This window comes from Ranitomeya variabilis, chromosome 3 (genome assembly GCF_051348905.1).
Source record: "Ranitomeya variabilis isolate aRanVar5 chromosome 3, aRanVar5.hap1, whole genome shotgun sequence".
Classification (NCBI taxonomy): domain Eukaryota; kingdom Metazoa; phylum Chordata; class Amphibia; order Anura; family Dendrobatidae; genus Ranitomeya; species Ranitomeya variabilis.
In genome coordinates, this window is record NC_135234.1 from 236,481,009 (window position 1) to 236,498,023 (window position 17,015).

Here is a 17,015-nt window from a genome sequence, read left to right on the forward strand (position 1 = left end):
AGCGACCTGACAGATGTCAAGAAGGCCATCATTGACACCCTCAAGCAAGAGGGTAAGACCCAGAAAGAAATTTCTCAACAAATAGGCTGTTCCCAGAGTGCTGTATCAAGGCACCTCAATGGTAAGTCTGTTGGAAGGAAACAATGTGGCAGAAAACGCTGTACAACGAGAAGAGGTGACCGGACCCTGAGGAAGATTGTGGAGAAGGACCGATTCCAGACCTTGGGGAACCTGAGGAAGCAGTGGACTGAGTCTGGTGTGGAAACATCCAGAGCCACCGTGCACAGGCGTGTGCAGGAAATGGGCTACAGGTGCCGCATTCCCCAGGTAAAGCCACTTTTGAACCATAAACAGTGGCAGAAGCGCCTGACCTGGGCTACAGAGAAGCGGCACTGGACTGTTGCTAAGTGGTCCCAAGTACTTTTTTCTGATGAAAGCAAATTTTGCATGTCATTCGGAAATCAAGGTGCCAGAGTCTGGAGGAAGACTGGGGAGAAGGAAATGCCAAAATGCCTGAAGTCCAGTGTCAAGTACCCACAGTCAGTGATGGTGTGGGGTGCCATGTCAGCTGCTGGTGTTGGTCCACTGTGTTTCATCAAGGGCAGGGTCAATGCAGCTAGCTATCAGGAGATTTTGGAGCACTTCATGCTTCCATCGGCTGAAATGCTTTATGGAGATGAAGATTTCATTTTTCAGCACGACCTGGCACCTGCTCACAGTGCCAAAACCACTGGTAAATGGTTTACTGACCATGGTATTACTGTGCTCAATTGGCCTGCCAACTCTCCTGACCTGAACCCCATAGAGAATCTGTGGGATATTGTGAAGAGAAAGTTGAGAGACGCAAGACCCAACACTCTGGATGAGCTTAAGGCCGCTATTGAAGCATCCTGGGCCTCCATAACATCTCAGCAGTGTCACAGGCTGATTGCCTCCATGCCACGCCGCATTGAAGCAGTCATTTCTGCCAAAGGATTCCCGACCAAGTATTGAGTGCATAACTGAACATTATTATTTGATGGTTTTTTTGTTTGTTATTAAAAAACACTTTTATTTGATTGGACGAGTGAAATATGCTAATTTATTGAGACAGGTTTTTTGGGTTATCAGGAGTTGTATGCCAAAATCATCAGTATTAAAACAATAAAAGACCTGACAAATTTCAGTTGGTGGATAATGAATCTATAATATATGAAAGTTTAATTGTAATCATTACATTATGGTAAATAATGAAATTTAACACTATATGCTAATTTTTTGAGAAGGACCTGTATATGCTGCAGACCCCCCACTGCTTGAGTTCTAGAAAGCAGAGCAGAGATGAATTTCACACAGTGAAGAGACCTACAGTGTAACATACGTCTGTGTTCTGAAATTACTGCTACAAGTCCTTTTCAAAATTCATCGCAAAGAGTACACTGCACTCCAGATTGACGAAAATCTAGAAAAGCAGTTGCAAGTAGCAACATCATTAATAACCTCTAACATTGTGGCACTAAAGAGTCGTCCCAGCCATCACATTAGGGGTGAGTTAATTAAATGTTTGACCAAATATAGCAGGATAAATTTCAAGTTGATCAATTTTTATGGCCCCAGAGTGATGGTATAAATATCCAAATTGCCCTTAGCAGAAAAAGGTTCCCAACCCTGGCATAGACCTTTGCCCTTTGGATCATTCTACAAATGTTTATACTGTTAGAGCAGTGTTAACTTAAAAAGTTTCTGGGGTTCATTATGCGGCCAGTGAGAATACAAGAAAATATACAGGCATGTAATTGATAAAGAAATGATGAAGAGTCTGTTTATCTACACCCTTCATGAATAAAAGCATACCATGCATACATCTGGGCTTTTCTTACATGATAGCAATTAGCAACATCCAAAGCTTTATAATACCGTATTTTTCAAACTATAAGACACACTTTTCACCTCCAAAATTTTGGAGAAAAGTGGGGGATGCATCTAATAATAATCTTTATTTTTACATAGCGCTAACATATTCCGCAGCGCTTTACCATTTGCACACATTATCATCGCTGTCCCCAATGGGGCTCACAATCTAAATTCCCTATAGTCTGGATGAATCTTATGTGGCTGTGGATGAAGGGGGTCCATAGCGGCAGAGGAGCAGGTCACAGGAGCCAGCGGTTGCAGCCAACACGTGTGCCAGCTGTGAATGATAACATTCACTGCTCCCCACGCCCATAGCCCCTACCTCCTCTATGCACTGAAGCCTGTGCCGAGGTGGGAGGGACTATGGGAGTGGAGAGGAGTTAATATTTTCTTTAATAGAAGGTGCACTGTTAGCAGCAGCTGTCCACTTCCTGCAGCGGTTGGTAGTGATGAGCGAATGTGCTAGGATAACTTGTTATCCGAGTATCGTGGGCGTGCTCAGATAATATGTTTGAATCCCTGCAGCTGCATGTTTTGCGGCGGTAGACAGTCACAATAAATGCGGGCATTGCCTAACAGGCAATCACTGCATGTGTTGCGGCTGTCTACCACTGCAAATCATGCAGCTGCAGGGACTCAAACACATTATCCGAGCACGCCCAAGATACTCGGATTTTATTCAAGCAAGTCTGCGCATCACTGGCTGGGTGATCACATGTGCCGCTATTATGGATATTCACTGCTCCCCACAGCAATAGTCTCGGACATGGGGAACAGTGAATATTCCGGCAGCTGACCTCGGCGTGTGGAAACACCTGGTACTGACATCATGCGCTGCTTAAATGCTGAAATTTGCTGCTGTCATCAGAACAGGACGCCGCACTGCTAGAGAGCGGAGGGAAGGTAACAGAATTGTTTATTTTTTTATGGGTGCAGCGTGATATGGGCCATGTATACCTGTTTGGGGGTGGGGAGCTTGCCAATAAGTGTCAGCAGCAGATCCCCTCCCCCCATTACAGTGCATCATGACCACATTTTTTGTTTCACTTTTTTCTATTTTCCTCCTCTAAAACCTTATAGTACAAAAAATACGGTATGTACAGACACTCCCAGTAGTCACACACCTCAGAAAGTGTTTTAGTGAGTTCAGTGGGAATTACCACATTAGGGAGATTTGGCCTGAAGCTATTAACCCCGTTCTTACACTAATACCACAATTATACATCCATAAACAAGTTCCAAATCTCACCTGTTGCTGCTGGATCTGCCCAGTCTGGACCACAATCTGTTCTGGTGATCCATTGCTACTTGTCGTGTATTGTTCCATATGCAGGCCTGCAGTCTATCAGTATCTATAGGAAAGTGGGAAAAAAGCACAACAGAAAATATAACAGTAAAAGTATTAATCTGTGTGGACATGATTAACCCCTTCCCATCATGGACAATTTTTGCTTTTTCCCCCTCTTACAAAAGCTAGACCTTTTATATTTCCGTTCACAGACATATGAGGGCTTGGTTTCTGCGGAATGAGTTGTAGTTTTGAATGACTCCATCCATTTTACCAAAAAGGATAAAAAAAATAAAAATCCAGCTATAGTAAAACTACAACAACAAAAAAAAAACCTAACAATTAAAAAACACAATACTAACATTGTTTTTGGGGGCTTTGTTTTTAAAGCGCTCAATGTATAGTAAAAATGAACGGATGTCAACATTATCCAGGTCAGTGCCATCACAAAGACTTTGGCATTATCTTATTTTATGTTTTAGTTTTAAGGTCCTTGGCTCTGTGTGATGGATTGTTTTTGTGGAAAATGGTTTTGGATACCACTTTGACATTGATATAGCTTTCAATTGCTTATTTCATTTATTTGCGGCATTGCAGTGACCAAAAAAAAGCAGTGTTGATCTCTTGATTTTTTTTTTCTATGTATAGTGTTTACCAATGGGAAGAATTAATTTTATAATTTGATAGATCGGACTTTTATTGATGCAGTGATACCAAACGTGTATCTTTTTAATACTTTTATTTGTAATGGGGGGAGTGAAGCAATTCAATTTTTCTTTCTTTTACACTGGTATTTGTTATTCCCCCAGCAGACTTGAACCTGTGATCGTCTGATCACCTATGCTATATACAGCATTACTACAGTACTGCTATATATGATTAAAATCATCTCCTTTAAAGCCCAGCTACAAGCTGAGCATCAACAAAGCGCCGCTGTGGCAGATTGCTGAAGGCCCCCCTAACTACCCCGGCTGTCATAGGAATCCATCAGCATCCTGAGATAGAATTTCGGTGCGGCAATGAGAAAATGAAACAGTGTACTCCCATGTTGGCACACTGTAAATGCTGCTGTAATAGATTGACAGCGGTCTTTCAACAGGTTAGGCTACTTTCACACTAGTCCGTCGGTATGGGCCGTCGCAAACCGTCGGCCCGACGGACAGTGTGAATGTAGCACAATGTGGGCAGCAGATGCAGTTTTACAACGCATCCGCTCCCCATTGTGAGTTCCGGGGAGGTGTGGGCGGAGTTTCGGCCGTGCATGCGTGGTCGAAAATGGCGGACGCGACGCACAAAAAAAGTTACATGGAACGTTTTTTGTGCCGACGGTCCACCAAAACACGACACATCCATCGCACGACGGATGGCAATCCGTCGCAAATGCAAGTCTATGGAGAAAAAACGCATCCTGCGGGCAACTTTGCAGGATGCGTTTTTTTTTCTCCAAAAAGACGCATTGCGAAGGACAGCAAACAACGCTAGTGTGAAAGTAGCCTTAGGCTACTTTCACACTTGCGTCGTTTTGGGAAAAAAAGGCATCCTGCAAATGTGCCCGCAGGATGCGTTTTTTTCCCCATAGACTTGTATTGCCGACGGATTGCGACATATGGCCATACGTTGCGTCCGTCGTGTAATGGATACGTCGTGTTTTGGCGGATCGTCGTCACGAAAAAACGTTCAAGGCAACGTTTTTTCGTACGCCGGGTCCTGCATTTCCTACTGCGCATGCGCGGACGGAACTCCACCCCCTCCTCCCCGGGACTTTAGAATGGGCAGCGGATGCGCTGAAAAACTGCATCCGCTGTCAAATTTTCACAACGTCCGTCGGTACGTCGCGCCGACGCTTAGCGACGGCCCCGTACCGACGGAAGTGTGAAAGTAGCCTTAACGGTAGCAGTCAAAACTTCTTCGCACCCGCAACTGTTTGAAGCAGGTCGTGGCAGAGAAACACAACCTTTATCTGCTGGATATGTGGTCCTGAATATGCAGTTAAACTTCCTAAACACCAACACCTATTTTTTAGGGAATAGTCAGGAGAACCCCAAACAAGTTATATTACGTTTGCCCGAGTTTACCCCAAAATGGCATATTGGGGAAGTTGGGATGCAGCACCATTTTTCGAACTAACAAGTCACTTTACATAGCAATAAATTTGGGCTGCTTTTACAAGTCCTACTAGTTCTGAGACTGTTTTATCATGACACTGAACTATTATCTCTTCACTGAAAAAACAACGACTGTATTCCTTCCACAAATGTAATCAGTGTAATAGAGCCATTATGGCCATTCCTTTACTGTATAGTGCTAAATCCTGCTGACAGGTTTTCTTTAAAGGCATTGTCCACTACTTTGACAACCTCTACTTGATCTTAAGGTACCGTTACACTAAGCGACGCTCCAGCGATATAGACAACGATCCGACCTAAACTAGATCGCTGGAGCGTCGCTGTTAGGTCGCTGTAGAAAGGTCAAACACAGCAGCTTCAGAACGATGCAGGAGCAATCCAGTGACGTAACGGCGACTCACTTATCGTTCACGCTCCATGGGAAAACATTGCTGACATCGTTGCTTTTGCTGTCAAACATGACGATACACGCCGATCTAGCGACCAAATAAAGTTCTGGACTTCTAGCTCCGACCAGCGATATAACAGCGGGATCCAGATAGCTGCTGCGTGTCAAACTCAACGAGATCGCTATCCAGGACGCTGCAACGTCACGGATCGTTGTCGTTCTCGTTGGAAAGTTGTTTAGTGTGAAGGTACCTTAAATGTTTGGCCCCAATAAAATAAAAAAACTACTCATCTCCCATGCTGGCGCCATTCCAGCGGTGTCAGCACTCACGGTCCTGTGGCTCCCGTGCGGTTGTTGTGACATGTGACCCAGGCATCACTGTCCAAGACTTCATATAAATCGAGCATGAAGAGGATATCCGTGCTGCAGCTGATCTCTGACTTCCTTTTCATGTTCAATTCGATAAGAGGCGGGGACAGTGACGCCAGCGCTGATTGGGCGCAGGGCTCACGTGTCACTACAACAGCTTGGGAGCCTCAGGGAGAGCGAGTGCGGACACCGTGGGAAAGGCGCCAGCACAGGAGGAGAGTATAAGCTTTATTATTTTACCAGAGCCAAGCGAGGCGTATGAGATGAAGTTGTCCAGAGAGTGGACAACTTCTTTATTCACTGCAGCAAATTACTGAATCAGATAAAACACCAGAATATGAATGGTCCGCTGTGAGCTGGGCTGTGGAGACACCTGGGTAGGGGAGGGTGGGGAAGCTCATAGCACCGAAATCATGTACATTTATGTATATTGTTTGTAAAGCCCTCCATTACATGTTAAACTGAAGTCAGCAAACCTGATGACATTGTCAGGATAGATAAAAAAAAATTGATGTGCATCAAGTTAGATGGGGAGGTGCTACTTGAGCGGGTGCTGTGCCAAAACGCAACAAATAGCACAAGCCACCGCACGCTGAGGTTTTGGAAGTTGCTTATTGTGAAGCAAGTACAAAAATAAGCAGTATGGAGTATAAGAACATAGGGCGACCAAAGAAGACGTTTCCAGTGTCTTTATCGTGGAGTTGCTGTGCCCAGTTTGTGGAGAAGCGCTGCCAGCAATAATGCCCATCTGCTACCTCCAGCATTCTGCCACTTATTGTTGTGTTTACTTCACAATAACCAACTCTCACCATTGCCGATATTTACAGGATAGATCGACACCAATGTGTATGGGGAACCTGGACTTAATGATTATTGAGAGCATTAAAAACCAGGCAAAAAATGCCCAGTATTTACTCTTTAAAGAATTTTATTTCTATAGCGCCAACATATTCCGTAGCAATATACATTTGAACAGGGATGTGTACAAAGACAACATTACAAAGTAACATGTAGTTTAATATTCCCACTGCATACAAGGTAATTATTCATTGCAGACTAAATACATCCCCCAGAGAATCCAGTGACCACACCGCTTTGGTAAAGACCATAAATATTTTCAATAAAAATATCTCATATTTCAGAAACTACATTTTTTAACCCCTACACGCCACAGCCCATTTTCCTTTTTGAGTTTGTTTTTCGCCCCCCTTCTTCTCAGAGCCATAACTTTTTTATTTTTCAGTCAATTTGGCCATGTGAGGGATTATTTTTTGCCAGACGAGTTGTACTTTTGAACGACATCGTTGGTTTTACCATGTCGTATAGAAGAAAATGGGAAAAAAAATTCCAAGTGCGGTGAAATTGCAAAAAAAAAAAGTGCAATCCCACACTTGTTTTTTTATTTGGCTTTTTTGCTAAATGCTACAACTGACCTGCCATTATTATTCTCCAGGTCATTACAAGTTTGTAGACACCAAACATGTCTAGGTTCTTTTTTGTTTACGTTAAATGGTGGGAAAAAAATCCAGTTTCTAAAAAAAAAAAAAAATCAAAACAGCATCTTTGTCCTAGAACCAAAACGTCTCCATTTTTTGTGATCTGGGGTTGGGTGAGGGCTTATTTTTTGAGAGCCAACCTGATGTTTTTAATTATACCATTTTGGTGTGGATACGATCTTTGATCGCCCGATTTTGCTTTTTTTTTTGCAATGTTGCGGCGACCAAAAAACATCATTCTGGCGTTTTTACTTTTTTTTCGCTGCGCAGTTTACTGATCGGATTACCGTATATACTCGAGTATAAGCCGAGATTTTCAACCCACTTTTTTAGGCTGAAAGTAATCCTCTCGGCTTATACTCGAGTCATACGCAGGGGAGGGGGAGCAGAGCTCCTGGCGCGGTCCCTCCGCGTCTTTTCCCCGGCAGCTTGCTCCTGTAGTGAGCAGTCACATGGTACCGCTCATTACAGTAATGAATATGGACCCGACTCCCATAGGGGTGGAGCCGCATATTCATTACTGTAATGAGCGGTACCATGTGACCGCTCACAACAGGAAGAAGCTGCCGGCGCAGGGGAACAGACGTGCAGGGTCCGCGCCAGGAGCAGGTGAGTATAACTCAGTGCGCGATATTCACCTGCTCCCCGTTCCACCGTCGGCGCCGCTGTGTCTTCCGCGTCCTCTGCAGTGACGCCAGATCAGAGGGCACGATGACGCGATTGGTGCGCACCGCCCTCTGCCTGAGCGACAGTGCAAAGGACGGAGAAGACACAACGGTGGTCAGCGATGGAACGGGGAGCAGGTGAATATAGCAAGTGCTGGGGGCCTGAGAGGTGATTTTGTGATTTTTTATTTTTTTTAATAGCAGCAACAGCATATGGGGCAAATATCTGTATGGAGCATCTTATGGGGCCATGTGCAGCATTATATGGGGCAAATATCTGTATGGAGCATCTTATGGGGCCATGTGCAGCATTATATGGGGCAAATATCTGTATGGGGCCATGTGCAGCATTATATGGGGCAAATATCTGTATGGAGCATCTTATGGGGCCATGTGCAGCATTATATGGGGGCAAATATCTCTATGGAGCATCTTATGGGGCCATGTGCAGCATTATATGGGGCAAATATCTGTATGGGGCCATGTGCAGAATTATATGGGGCAAATATCTGTATGGGGCAAATATCTGTATGGAGCATCTTATTGGGCCATGTGCAGCGTTATATGGGGCAAATATCTGTATGGAGCATCTTATGGGGCCATAATCAGCATTTGTGCAGCATTATATGGGGCAATTATCTGTATGGAGCATCTTATGGGGCCATGTGCAGCATTATATAGGGCAAATATCTGTATGGGGCCATGTGCAGCATTATATGGGGCAATCATCTGTATGGAGCATCTTATGGGGCCATGTGCAGCATTATATGGGGCAAATATCTGTATGGGGCCGTGTGCAGCATTATATGGGGCAAATATCTGTATGGAGCATCTTATGGGGCCATGTGCAGCGTTATATGGGGCAAATATCTGTATGGAGCATCTTAGGGTATGTGTCCACGTTCAGGAAACGCTGCGTTTTTGACGCAGCATTGAGCAGCATGCATAAAAAACGCAGCGTCCAGATGTTACAGCATAGTGGAGGGGATTTCATGAAATCCTGTCTCCACTATGCAGTAAAAGACGCATGCGGCACACCCGAGAAAACTCACATGCGGCGCGTCTTTTAAGAACGCAGCATGTCCTTACATTGCAGAAAAAACTCAAGGACAACGCAGGTGACCTGCCAGTGACCTCGGGTGCAGATTTGGTCAGGATTTTACCTGCATAAAATCCTGAAGCAATCCTGAACGTGGACACATACCCTTATGGGGCCATAATCAGCATTTGTGCAGCACTATATGGGGCAATTATCTGTATGGAGCATCTAAGGGTATGTTTCCACGGTCAGTAAACGCTGCTTGTTTGACGCTGCAGCGTCAAACAAGCAGCGTCCAGATGTTCCAGCATAGTGGAGGGGATTTTATGAAATCCCGTCTCCACTATGCGTGCAAACCCGCACGCGGCGGCCCTGCGACTCCGGACATGCTGCGCGTCTTTTCAGAACGCAGCATGTCCGTACACCTTGCGGGGACGCAGCGTCCCCGCAAGGCATATCACAGGGCCCTATGGCGAGGGGTGCAATGATCCCGGATGTGTACTGTACACATCCGGCACCATCGCGTCCCAGAAAGGGGGCGGGGCTTAGCGCCGAGCGGCTTCGCCGCTGCGGCGATACCGCCGCCCCTCCGGACCGTGGAGCCATACCCTTATGGAGCCATGTGCAGCATTATAATTATATAGGGTAAATATTTGTATGGGGCCATGTAGAGCACTATATGGGGCAAATATCTGTATGGAGCATCTTATGGGGCTATGTGCAGAATTATATGGGGGCAAATATCTGTATGGGGCCATGTGCAGCATTATATGGGCAAATATCTCTGGAGCATCTTATGGGGCCATAATCAGCATTTGTGCAGCATTATATGGGGCATATTTTAATATGGAGCATCTTATGGAGCCCATCATAAACTGTATGGAGCATTATATGGGGCGTATTTTGTATGGAGCATCTTATGGGGCCATCATGAAGTGTACGGAGCATTATATGGGGCTCCTGATTCAATATGGATATTCAAAAACACTTAAACTACTGAAGTCTCAATTAATTTTACTTTTATTGCCACCTATTTTTATTTTTGAAATTTACCAGTAGCTGCTGCATTTTCCACCCTAGGCTTATACTCGAGTCATTAAGTTTTCCCAGTTGTTTGTGGCAAAATTAGGGGGGTCGGCTTATACTCGAGTATATACGGTAATCATTTTTAGATCTTGACAGATCAGGCGATTCTGAAAGCGGTGATACCAAATGTATTTTTTTTTTACTTGTTTTATTTTAAATGGAGCGATTGGGGGGTGATATGAACTTTTACTTTTCTAAAAAAAAAAAAACACTTTTTTTTAATATTACATGTACGGAGCATGTCGTGCAGGGGTTAAAAAACTGAGCGATCAGGAGCAGTGGGAATAAAAGAAAACACTGGCCAGTTTTCACTTGGTGACGGGTCCTCGCTTGGTGAGGGGGTGTTTGATCTAGTATGTGCACACGATGCAGATTTAGTGCAGAATTGGTGCAGAACTGCAGCAGATTTTTCTGCTGCAGAAACGCTGCAGAACTGCACTGTGATTTATAGTACAATGTAAATCAATGGGGAAAAAAAAAAAGCTGTGCACATGGTGCAGAAAAATCTGCGCAGAAACGCTGCAGATTTCAAAGAAGTGCACGTCGCTTCTTTTGTGCAGTTCTGCAGCGTTTCTGCTGCAGATTTTTCTGCACCATGTGCACAGCTTTTTTTTTTTCACATTGATTTACATTGTACCGCACAGAAACTGCACAGAAACTGCATAGAAACTGCACAGAAACTGCATAGAATCTGCGCAGAAACTGCATAGAATCTGCATAGAAACTGCACAGAATCTGCATAGAAACTGCACAGAAACTGCACAGAAACTGCATCAAATCTGCAGATGCAGATTTAGTGCAGAAAATTCTGCACCACATTTCCTACGTGTGCACATAGCCTAATAAGAGCCACTCCAGCATTTTTATCACCGCTGGAGTGGTGCTTTAAGGGCGCAGATAGATGACCATCATACTCATGCAATGATGGCATCGCACTGTAGTGACTGGCCCCGCACCCCTCCTGACCTGAACATGACGTACTTCTGAGCAGCTGTCTGCAGTCACTATGTGAATCATGGGCGCTGCACGTTGTGAGGACCCTGGGGCTGGGAGCAGGCGATGGTGCCATGCATACTACCGGCTATAGTCCAACTAGATGGGCGCAGCCTCGCTCACTGCAAGTGTATTGAACACGGCCAGACACGTCTAGTCAGGATGTGGCCGGAGTAAGCATGGCGCATTAGTGATGTGTCGTTCGTGAACGAGCCCAAAGAGCCGGCTCCCTGCTGTGAATGAAAGGAGTCGGCTCTGCACTGTGAGTGAGCCTAGTCTTTTTTTTCCCCTTTCTTTGCTGGTGCCTGCAGCTTATCAGACTGTGACTCCTGTGGGAGGAGAGAAGTAGCTGTGGACTGTTGTGAGCACTGGAGAAATGGTGTAGACAAGCACAGGACAGGGTGGATGGGAAAAGAAAATAAAGGGCTTCCTATTGTTAACCCTTCAGTGCCCCCAGACTGCAAGCATTAAGGCCCCGTCTCACATAGCGATTTACCAACGATCACGACCAGCGATACGACCTGGCCGTGATCGTTGGTAAGTCGCTGTGTGGTCGCTGGGGAGCTGTCACACAGACCGCTCTCCAGCAACCAACGATCAGGGGAACGACTTCGGCATCGTTGAAACTGTTTTCAACGATGCTGAAGTCCCCCTGCAGCACCCGGGTAACCAGGGTAAACATCGGGTTACTAAGTGCAGGGCCGCGCTTAGTAACCCGATGTTTACCCTGGTTACCAAAAAAAAAAAACAGTACATATTCGCCTTTCGGTGTCCGTTGGCGTCTGCTTCCTGCTCTGACTGAGCCGCCGTACAGTGAGAGCAGATCACAGCAGTGACGTCACCGCTGCGCGCCTCTCACTGTACGGCGGCTCAGTCAGAGCAGGAAGCAGACGGCAAGGGACCTGACGGGCAACAGATGGTGAGTATGTAGTGTTTGTTTTTTTTGGTAACCAGGGTAAACATCGGGTTACTAAGCGCGGCCCTGCGCTTAGTAACCCGATGTTTACCCTGGTTACCAGTGAAGACATCGCTGGATCGGTGTCACACACACCGATTCAGCGATGTCAGCGGGACCTCAACGACCAAAAAAAGGTCCAGGCCATTCCGACACGACCAGCGATCTCGCAGCAGGGGCCTGATCGCTGGTACGTGTCACACATAGTGAGATCGCTACTGAGGTCGCTGTTGCGTCACAAAACTAGTGACTCAGCAGCGATCTCGCTATGTGAGACGGGGCCTTTAGTGTTACACCATCCTTCAGTGCTGGAGTCAGGATGTGAGTTACCTTAGTCCCAAATAAAGATACACTGGCCTCATCCACGGCATATACTGCATATAGTGTGTATAGGAGGAGGACTCCGCAGATTGTTTGGTATCATAGTATTAGTCAGGACTGAGGAGGATTCAGGACAGGAACATACAGGGAGGAGGATGAACGGCGTCACTTGTTGCTTCTGAGGGTAATAAGCAATATAAAGTGATTTTAGGTAGACCCTGTGGTAAGATCTAGTACAGCTCCAATCATATAGAGTTACGCTGGTTTCACACTTGCATATTTTGCAATCTGTGTGATAATGGCTGCATACGGATCTGTTTTCCTCTCCATTGACTTTCAGTGGTGACAGATGGGTCCTGCGTCTGCATCCAGTTGTCACCGTTTTCCCACGGATCCATGTGTCTGCATATTTTAACAGACGCACAAAAACGCAACTTGTTGCAGTTTTGTGTCGTCTGAAAAACACGCAGGCACAGGGACACGGACGGATCAGGGGCTACACGTCTGGAATTACCATGGAGCACAGATCCAGGACACGCACGGATCCATATGATTCCGTGTGCAGGGATCCGTTATGCGGAACTGAGCATGCTCAGAAGCAAGGGATGTGCTGTATGGGAAAGTGATGAAACTGTATGGGAACAGGATGCGGACATAATGTAGACTATACATGCTGTGCAGTCAGTGAGCGGCCTCACTAGCTTGTGCCCTATGTTATAGTGTGCTAATGCTAATAAAATGTATTGGGAGCCTCTATATAACATGGGGGCTCCTGGTTAGAGGCTGCACGGGTGGGGCTGCTTTCACACTAGCGCTTTGGTACGGTGCGTTGTGATGTGTAGCAATCCTGATGCATCCCAATCCTGATGTATCCCCATACTTCACATAGGGACGCATGGGCCTGCATTTGCATCAGGATCAGTATGCGTCAGGATTTTTCATGTGCTCCCAAAACGCAGCTTGTTGCGAATTTTGGGTGTTAAAAAAAATCTTCAGACATCCTGGTACGTGGCAGCGCATCCAAAAAACATATGATTGTCAATGTAGACGCCCCTGGATCAGGATGCCTGCGTCCAGTCTGCACGTGGATGTCATACTGGCTCGGAGAACCATTTTTTTCCTTTCACTAATCTCCCCCCTCTCCTCTCTGCCCCAGAAGTCAGAATTTGACATTTCCAACCAAATCCTGATCAGGATGCAGTTCCATGCGTTTGCTTCCGTTTGCAGAAAAAATACAGATGCAGATAAATTGTGTCCAAGACTAAAGGTACCTTCACACGAAACGACATTATAACGATATCGCTAGCAATCCGTGACGTTGCAGCGTCCTCGCTAGCGATATCGTTTCGTTTGACACGCAGCAGCGATCAGGATCCTGCTGTGATGTCGCTGGTCGCTGAATAAAGTCCAGAACTTTATTTGGTCGTCCGATCGCTGTGTATCGTTGTGTTTGAAAGCAAAAGCAACGATACCAGCGATATTTTACACTGGTAACCAGGGTAAACATCGGGTTACTAAGCGCAGGGCCGCGCTTAGTTACCCGATGTTTACCCTGGTTACTAGCGTAAAATGTAAAAAAAACAAACAGCACATACTCACATTGCGTCCCCTGCAGTCTGCTTCCTCCTCTGACTCAGCGCCGCAAAGTGAAAGTGAAAGCAGCACAGCGGTGACGTCACCGCTCTGCTCTCACTGTACGGCGCTCAGTCAGTCAGGAAGTGGACGCAGGGGGACGTGAATGTAAGTATGTGCTGTTTGTTTTTTTTAGATTTTACGCTGGTAACCAGGGTAAACATCGGGTTACTAAGCGCGGCCCTGCGCTTAGTTACCCGATGTTTACCCTGGTTACCAGGGGACCTCGGCATAGTTGATCGCTGGAGAGCGGTCTGTGTGACAGCTCTCCAGCGACCAAACAGCGACGCTGCAGCGATCGACATCGTTGTCGCTATCGCTGCAGCGTCGCTTCGTGTGAAGGTACCTTAAGTAGCAGAGGGGCCTGTTCACAAGAGCGAACAATCTGGGGAAACAGCAATGCTGAACACAGTCTGTACTGCTTCACTAGATACTTATACAGGTGTATAATGAGGCTGTCACTGTACAGGCAAAGACCTGGAACAATGACTGTGGAAAACGCATTTTTATTTTAAAAAGAGCCGGCTTTTTATGGTGAGCGGAGCCAAACGAACCGGATCACCAAAAAGAACCGGACTGCCCATCACTATGGCGCATACATGAAGTCACATGCCCGTCGGCACCGAGAATCCTCACAGTGCACGCGATGTGGGGCTTCACAGGTCTGCAGTCACATAGAGACTGCAGACTTGTAGGGGAAGACCAGACATCCCCTTTAACGATCCGGCACATGAGATTTCAGACTGGCGGTGCTTCTGGGACAGGCCCAGCATTGGCTCTCTCATGTGTATGGAGGGCTTACAGGGAGCTGGCCTGACTACAGCCCTGGACTAGATCACACAGGGTGTCATGGCCGCCCCAGACACGTCCCCACAGGCTGCACCTACCCAGGGCTCCGGGAGGCCTGCGGGTAACTGCCCAAGGCCAGCAGAGAGCGCCACAGAGCAGGCGAGGCTCAGGGAGGACTAGCCCCAGCCTACGAGGCAGCACAGCATGGCGGCCCGGCTCCCTGCGGCCCAGCACTCAGCGCCGCCCTGCCTGTCCTCTCCACCTCAGCATGGCGCCAGCCTCCGCACACTGCAGCCTGACTCCTAGGTAATGGCGCTTCTTCTCCGGGAGACATCGGCTTTGTCTTCCCGGATTGGCTATTTATGTTACTGCCTGATACATTGGTGTTATTGGCTGTGCGGCTTAGGTCATGTTTCTCCCTCCCCGTGGTGTTATTGGCTCTCTCCCCCGGTCCTACTCACCACCTCTCCCGGTCTCGGTTCTCCTCTCCGCTCTGATTGGTTCCAGAACCGGAGCACTGAGCCCAATCAGCGCTTTGGTTACGCAAAATGGCGGAAGGACAAAGACTTCGGAGAGCTACACTTCATGCGCCTGCGCAGTAGACCACGCCCTCCACATCACGCATGCGCTCGGTGAGAACAGCCAGAGCCAGCCTTACAGTATGACGTATTTGAGCATGCGCATTGCATATCAAGGACCGTCTCCTAAGCGCTAGTGGAATCGTATAGCCGCCATGGAGGCGGGGCTTATAGGTGCCTACCTCTTAGATACCGTCGCTAAGCGCGGTGTAGTAAAAAAGCGGGAAAACTATTCTGCCAAAATCGAATGATGTGACAGTGTGTAGGACGTAGTAGTCTATCTCGGCTTCATAGTACAAGTGTGCAGCGCGCACAAGATGGTTCCTTCACAGCCTCCCTAGGGAATAAGTGCGTGCACAGTGCAGCAGATAGTGCGGTAGTGTTATGGAGGAAGGCTGCATTGTGCTGGGTTACAATAAGGAGCCTACAACCATAACGTGGTCCAATCAGAGAAGACGCGGGCGGGTCGTAACACACTGGCCACGCCCATGGACACACCCCAATCACGTCCATTTACCATTCCTTCCTTCTCTGGCAGGAGGAGACGTCAGAGGGGCGGTGGGGATGGGCGGGCCGGCTCGTTTGGGATCCTAAATGGAACCAGGCTATGTGCAGTGCACACGTTTTTGATGCGCTTTTGCGCGGTTTTGTATGCGTTTTTGAAAGCTAAATAAAGATGTATTATTGAACAAAAAAAAAAGATTTGTGATGTCATGCCTTGTCCAACCTCCTCTTTTACATTTGTCCAACCCACACTCCATTCATTACACACATAGCTAGACAGACAGATAATAGATGGAATGAGATAGATGTAGATAGATGTATCTATCTGGCTACTTTCACATATCAGGTTTTTGCCGTCAGGCATAATCTGGCGAGTTTTGAAAAAAACGGATGCGTTTTTTTTTCGCCGGATCCGTTTTTTTCTCATAGAGTTGTATTAGCGCCGGATTGCGCCTGATGGCCTCACGGTTCATGCATTTTTTGCCGGATTCATCAAAAGAAACTGTTTCCGGCGGACGGAGAAAACGTACAGAGGAAAGTTTTTCTGTCCGGCGAAAAAACGCACAGCGACGGATCCAGCGAAAAACGTATGAAACTGAGATGTGAAATGATGAATCCAGCCTCCGAATCCGTTTTCTCATGCATTTTTTCTATTTAAATCATGCAGATGTCTACAGTCATGCCCCCAGTGTCTCCAGTCATGCCCCTGCAGCGCCCCAGAGTCCTGGTCGTTGCAGTACTGACGCTCCGCCGCTAAGGGGAGTGATGGTACGTCTGATGGCACTTAAGTTCACCTGACCAGGTATCACAGTCACACTTTACACTTCACATTCTGGCCACCAGGGGGAGCTAAGGGTGCTATGTATTAGGCCACTCCTCACAATCTGGTAAAA

General features: G+C 46.8%; 1 protein-coding gene across 12 annotated transcripts in view; it reads right to left on the reverse strand.

Moving 5' to 3' along the window:
* NFYA (nuclear transcription factor Y subunit alpha) overlaps positions 1-15,818 on the reverse strand; it is a 43,712-nt gene extending 27,894 nt beyond the window's left edge. For 5 of the 12 annotated variants that reach the window (XM_077295283.1, XM_077295282.1, XM_077295277.1 and 2 more), the window contains exons 1-2: positions 15,502-15,639; positions 3,143-3,245 (exon numbers count right to left, since the gene is read on the reverse strand). In XM_077295283.1, coding sequence (XP_077151398.1) covers positions 3,143-3,220 — 78 coding nt within the window. In that variant the 5' untranslated portion in view covers positions 3,221-3,245; positions 15,502-15,639. Of the gene's footprint in view, positions 1-3,142; positions 3,246-15,138; positions 15,376-15,501; positions 15,685-15,800 lie in introns of those variants that run through there. The other 7 variants (XM_077295278.1, XM_077295280.1, XM_077295284.1 and 4 more) reach the window with 5 other exon arrangements.
* Between the last annotated feature and the right edge of the window lie 1,197 nt (positions 15,819-17,015).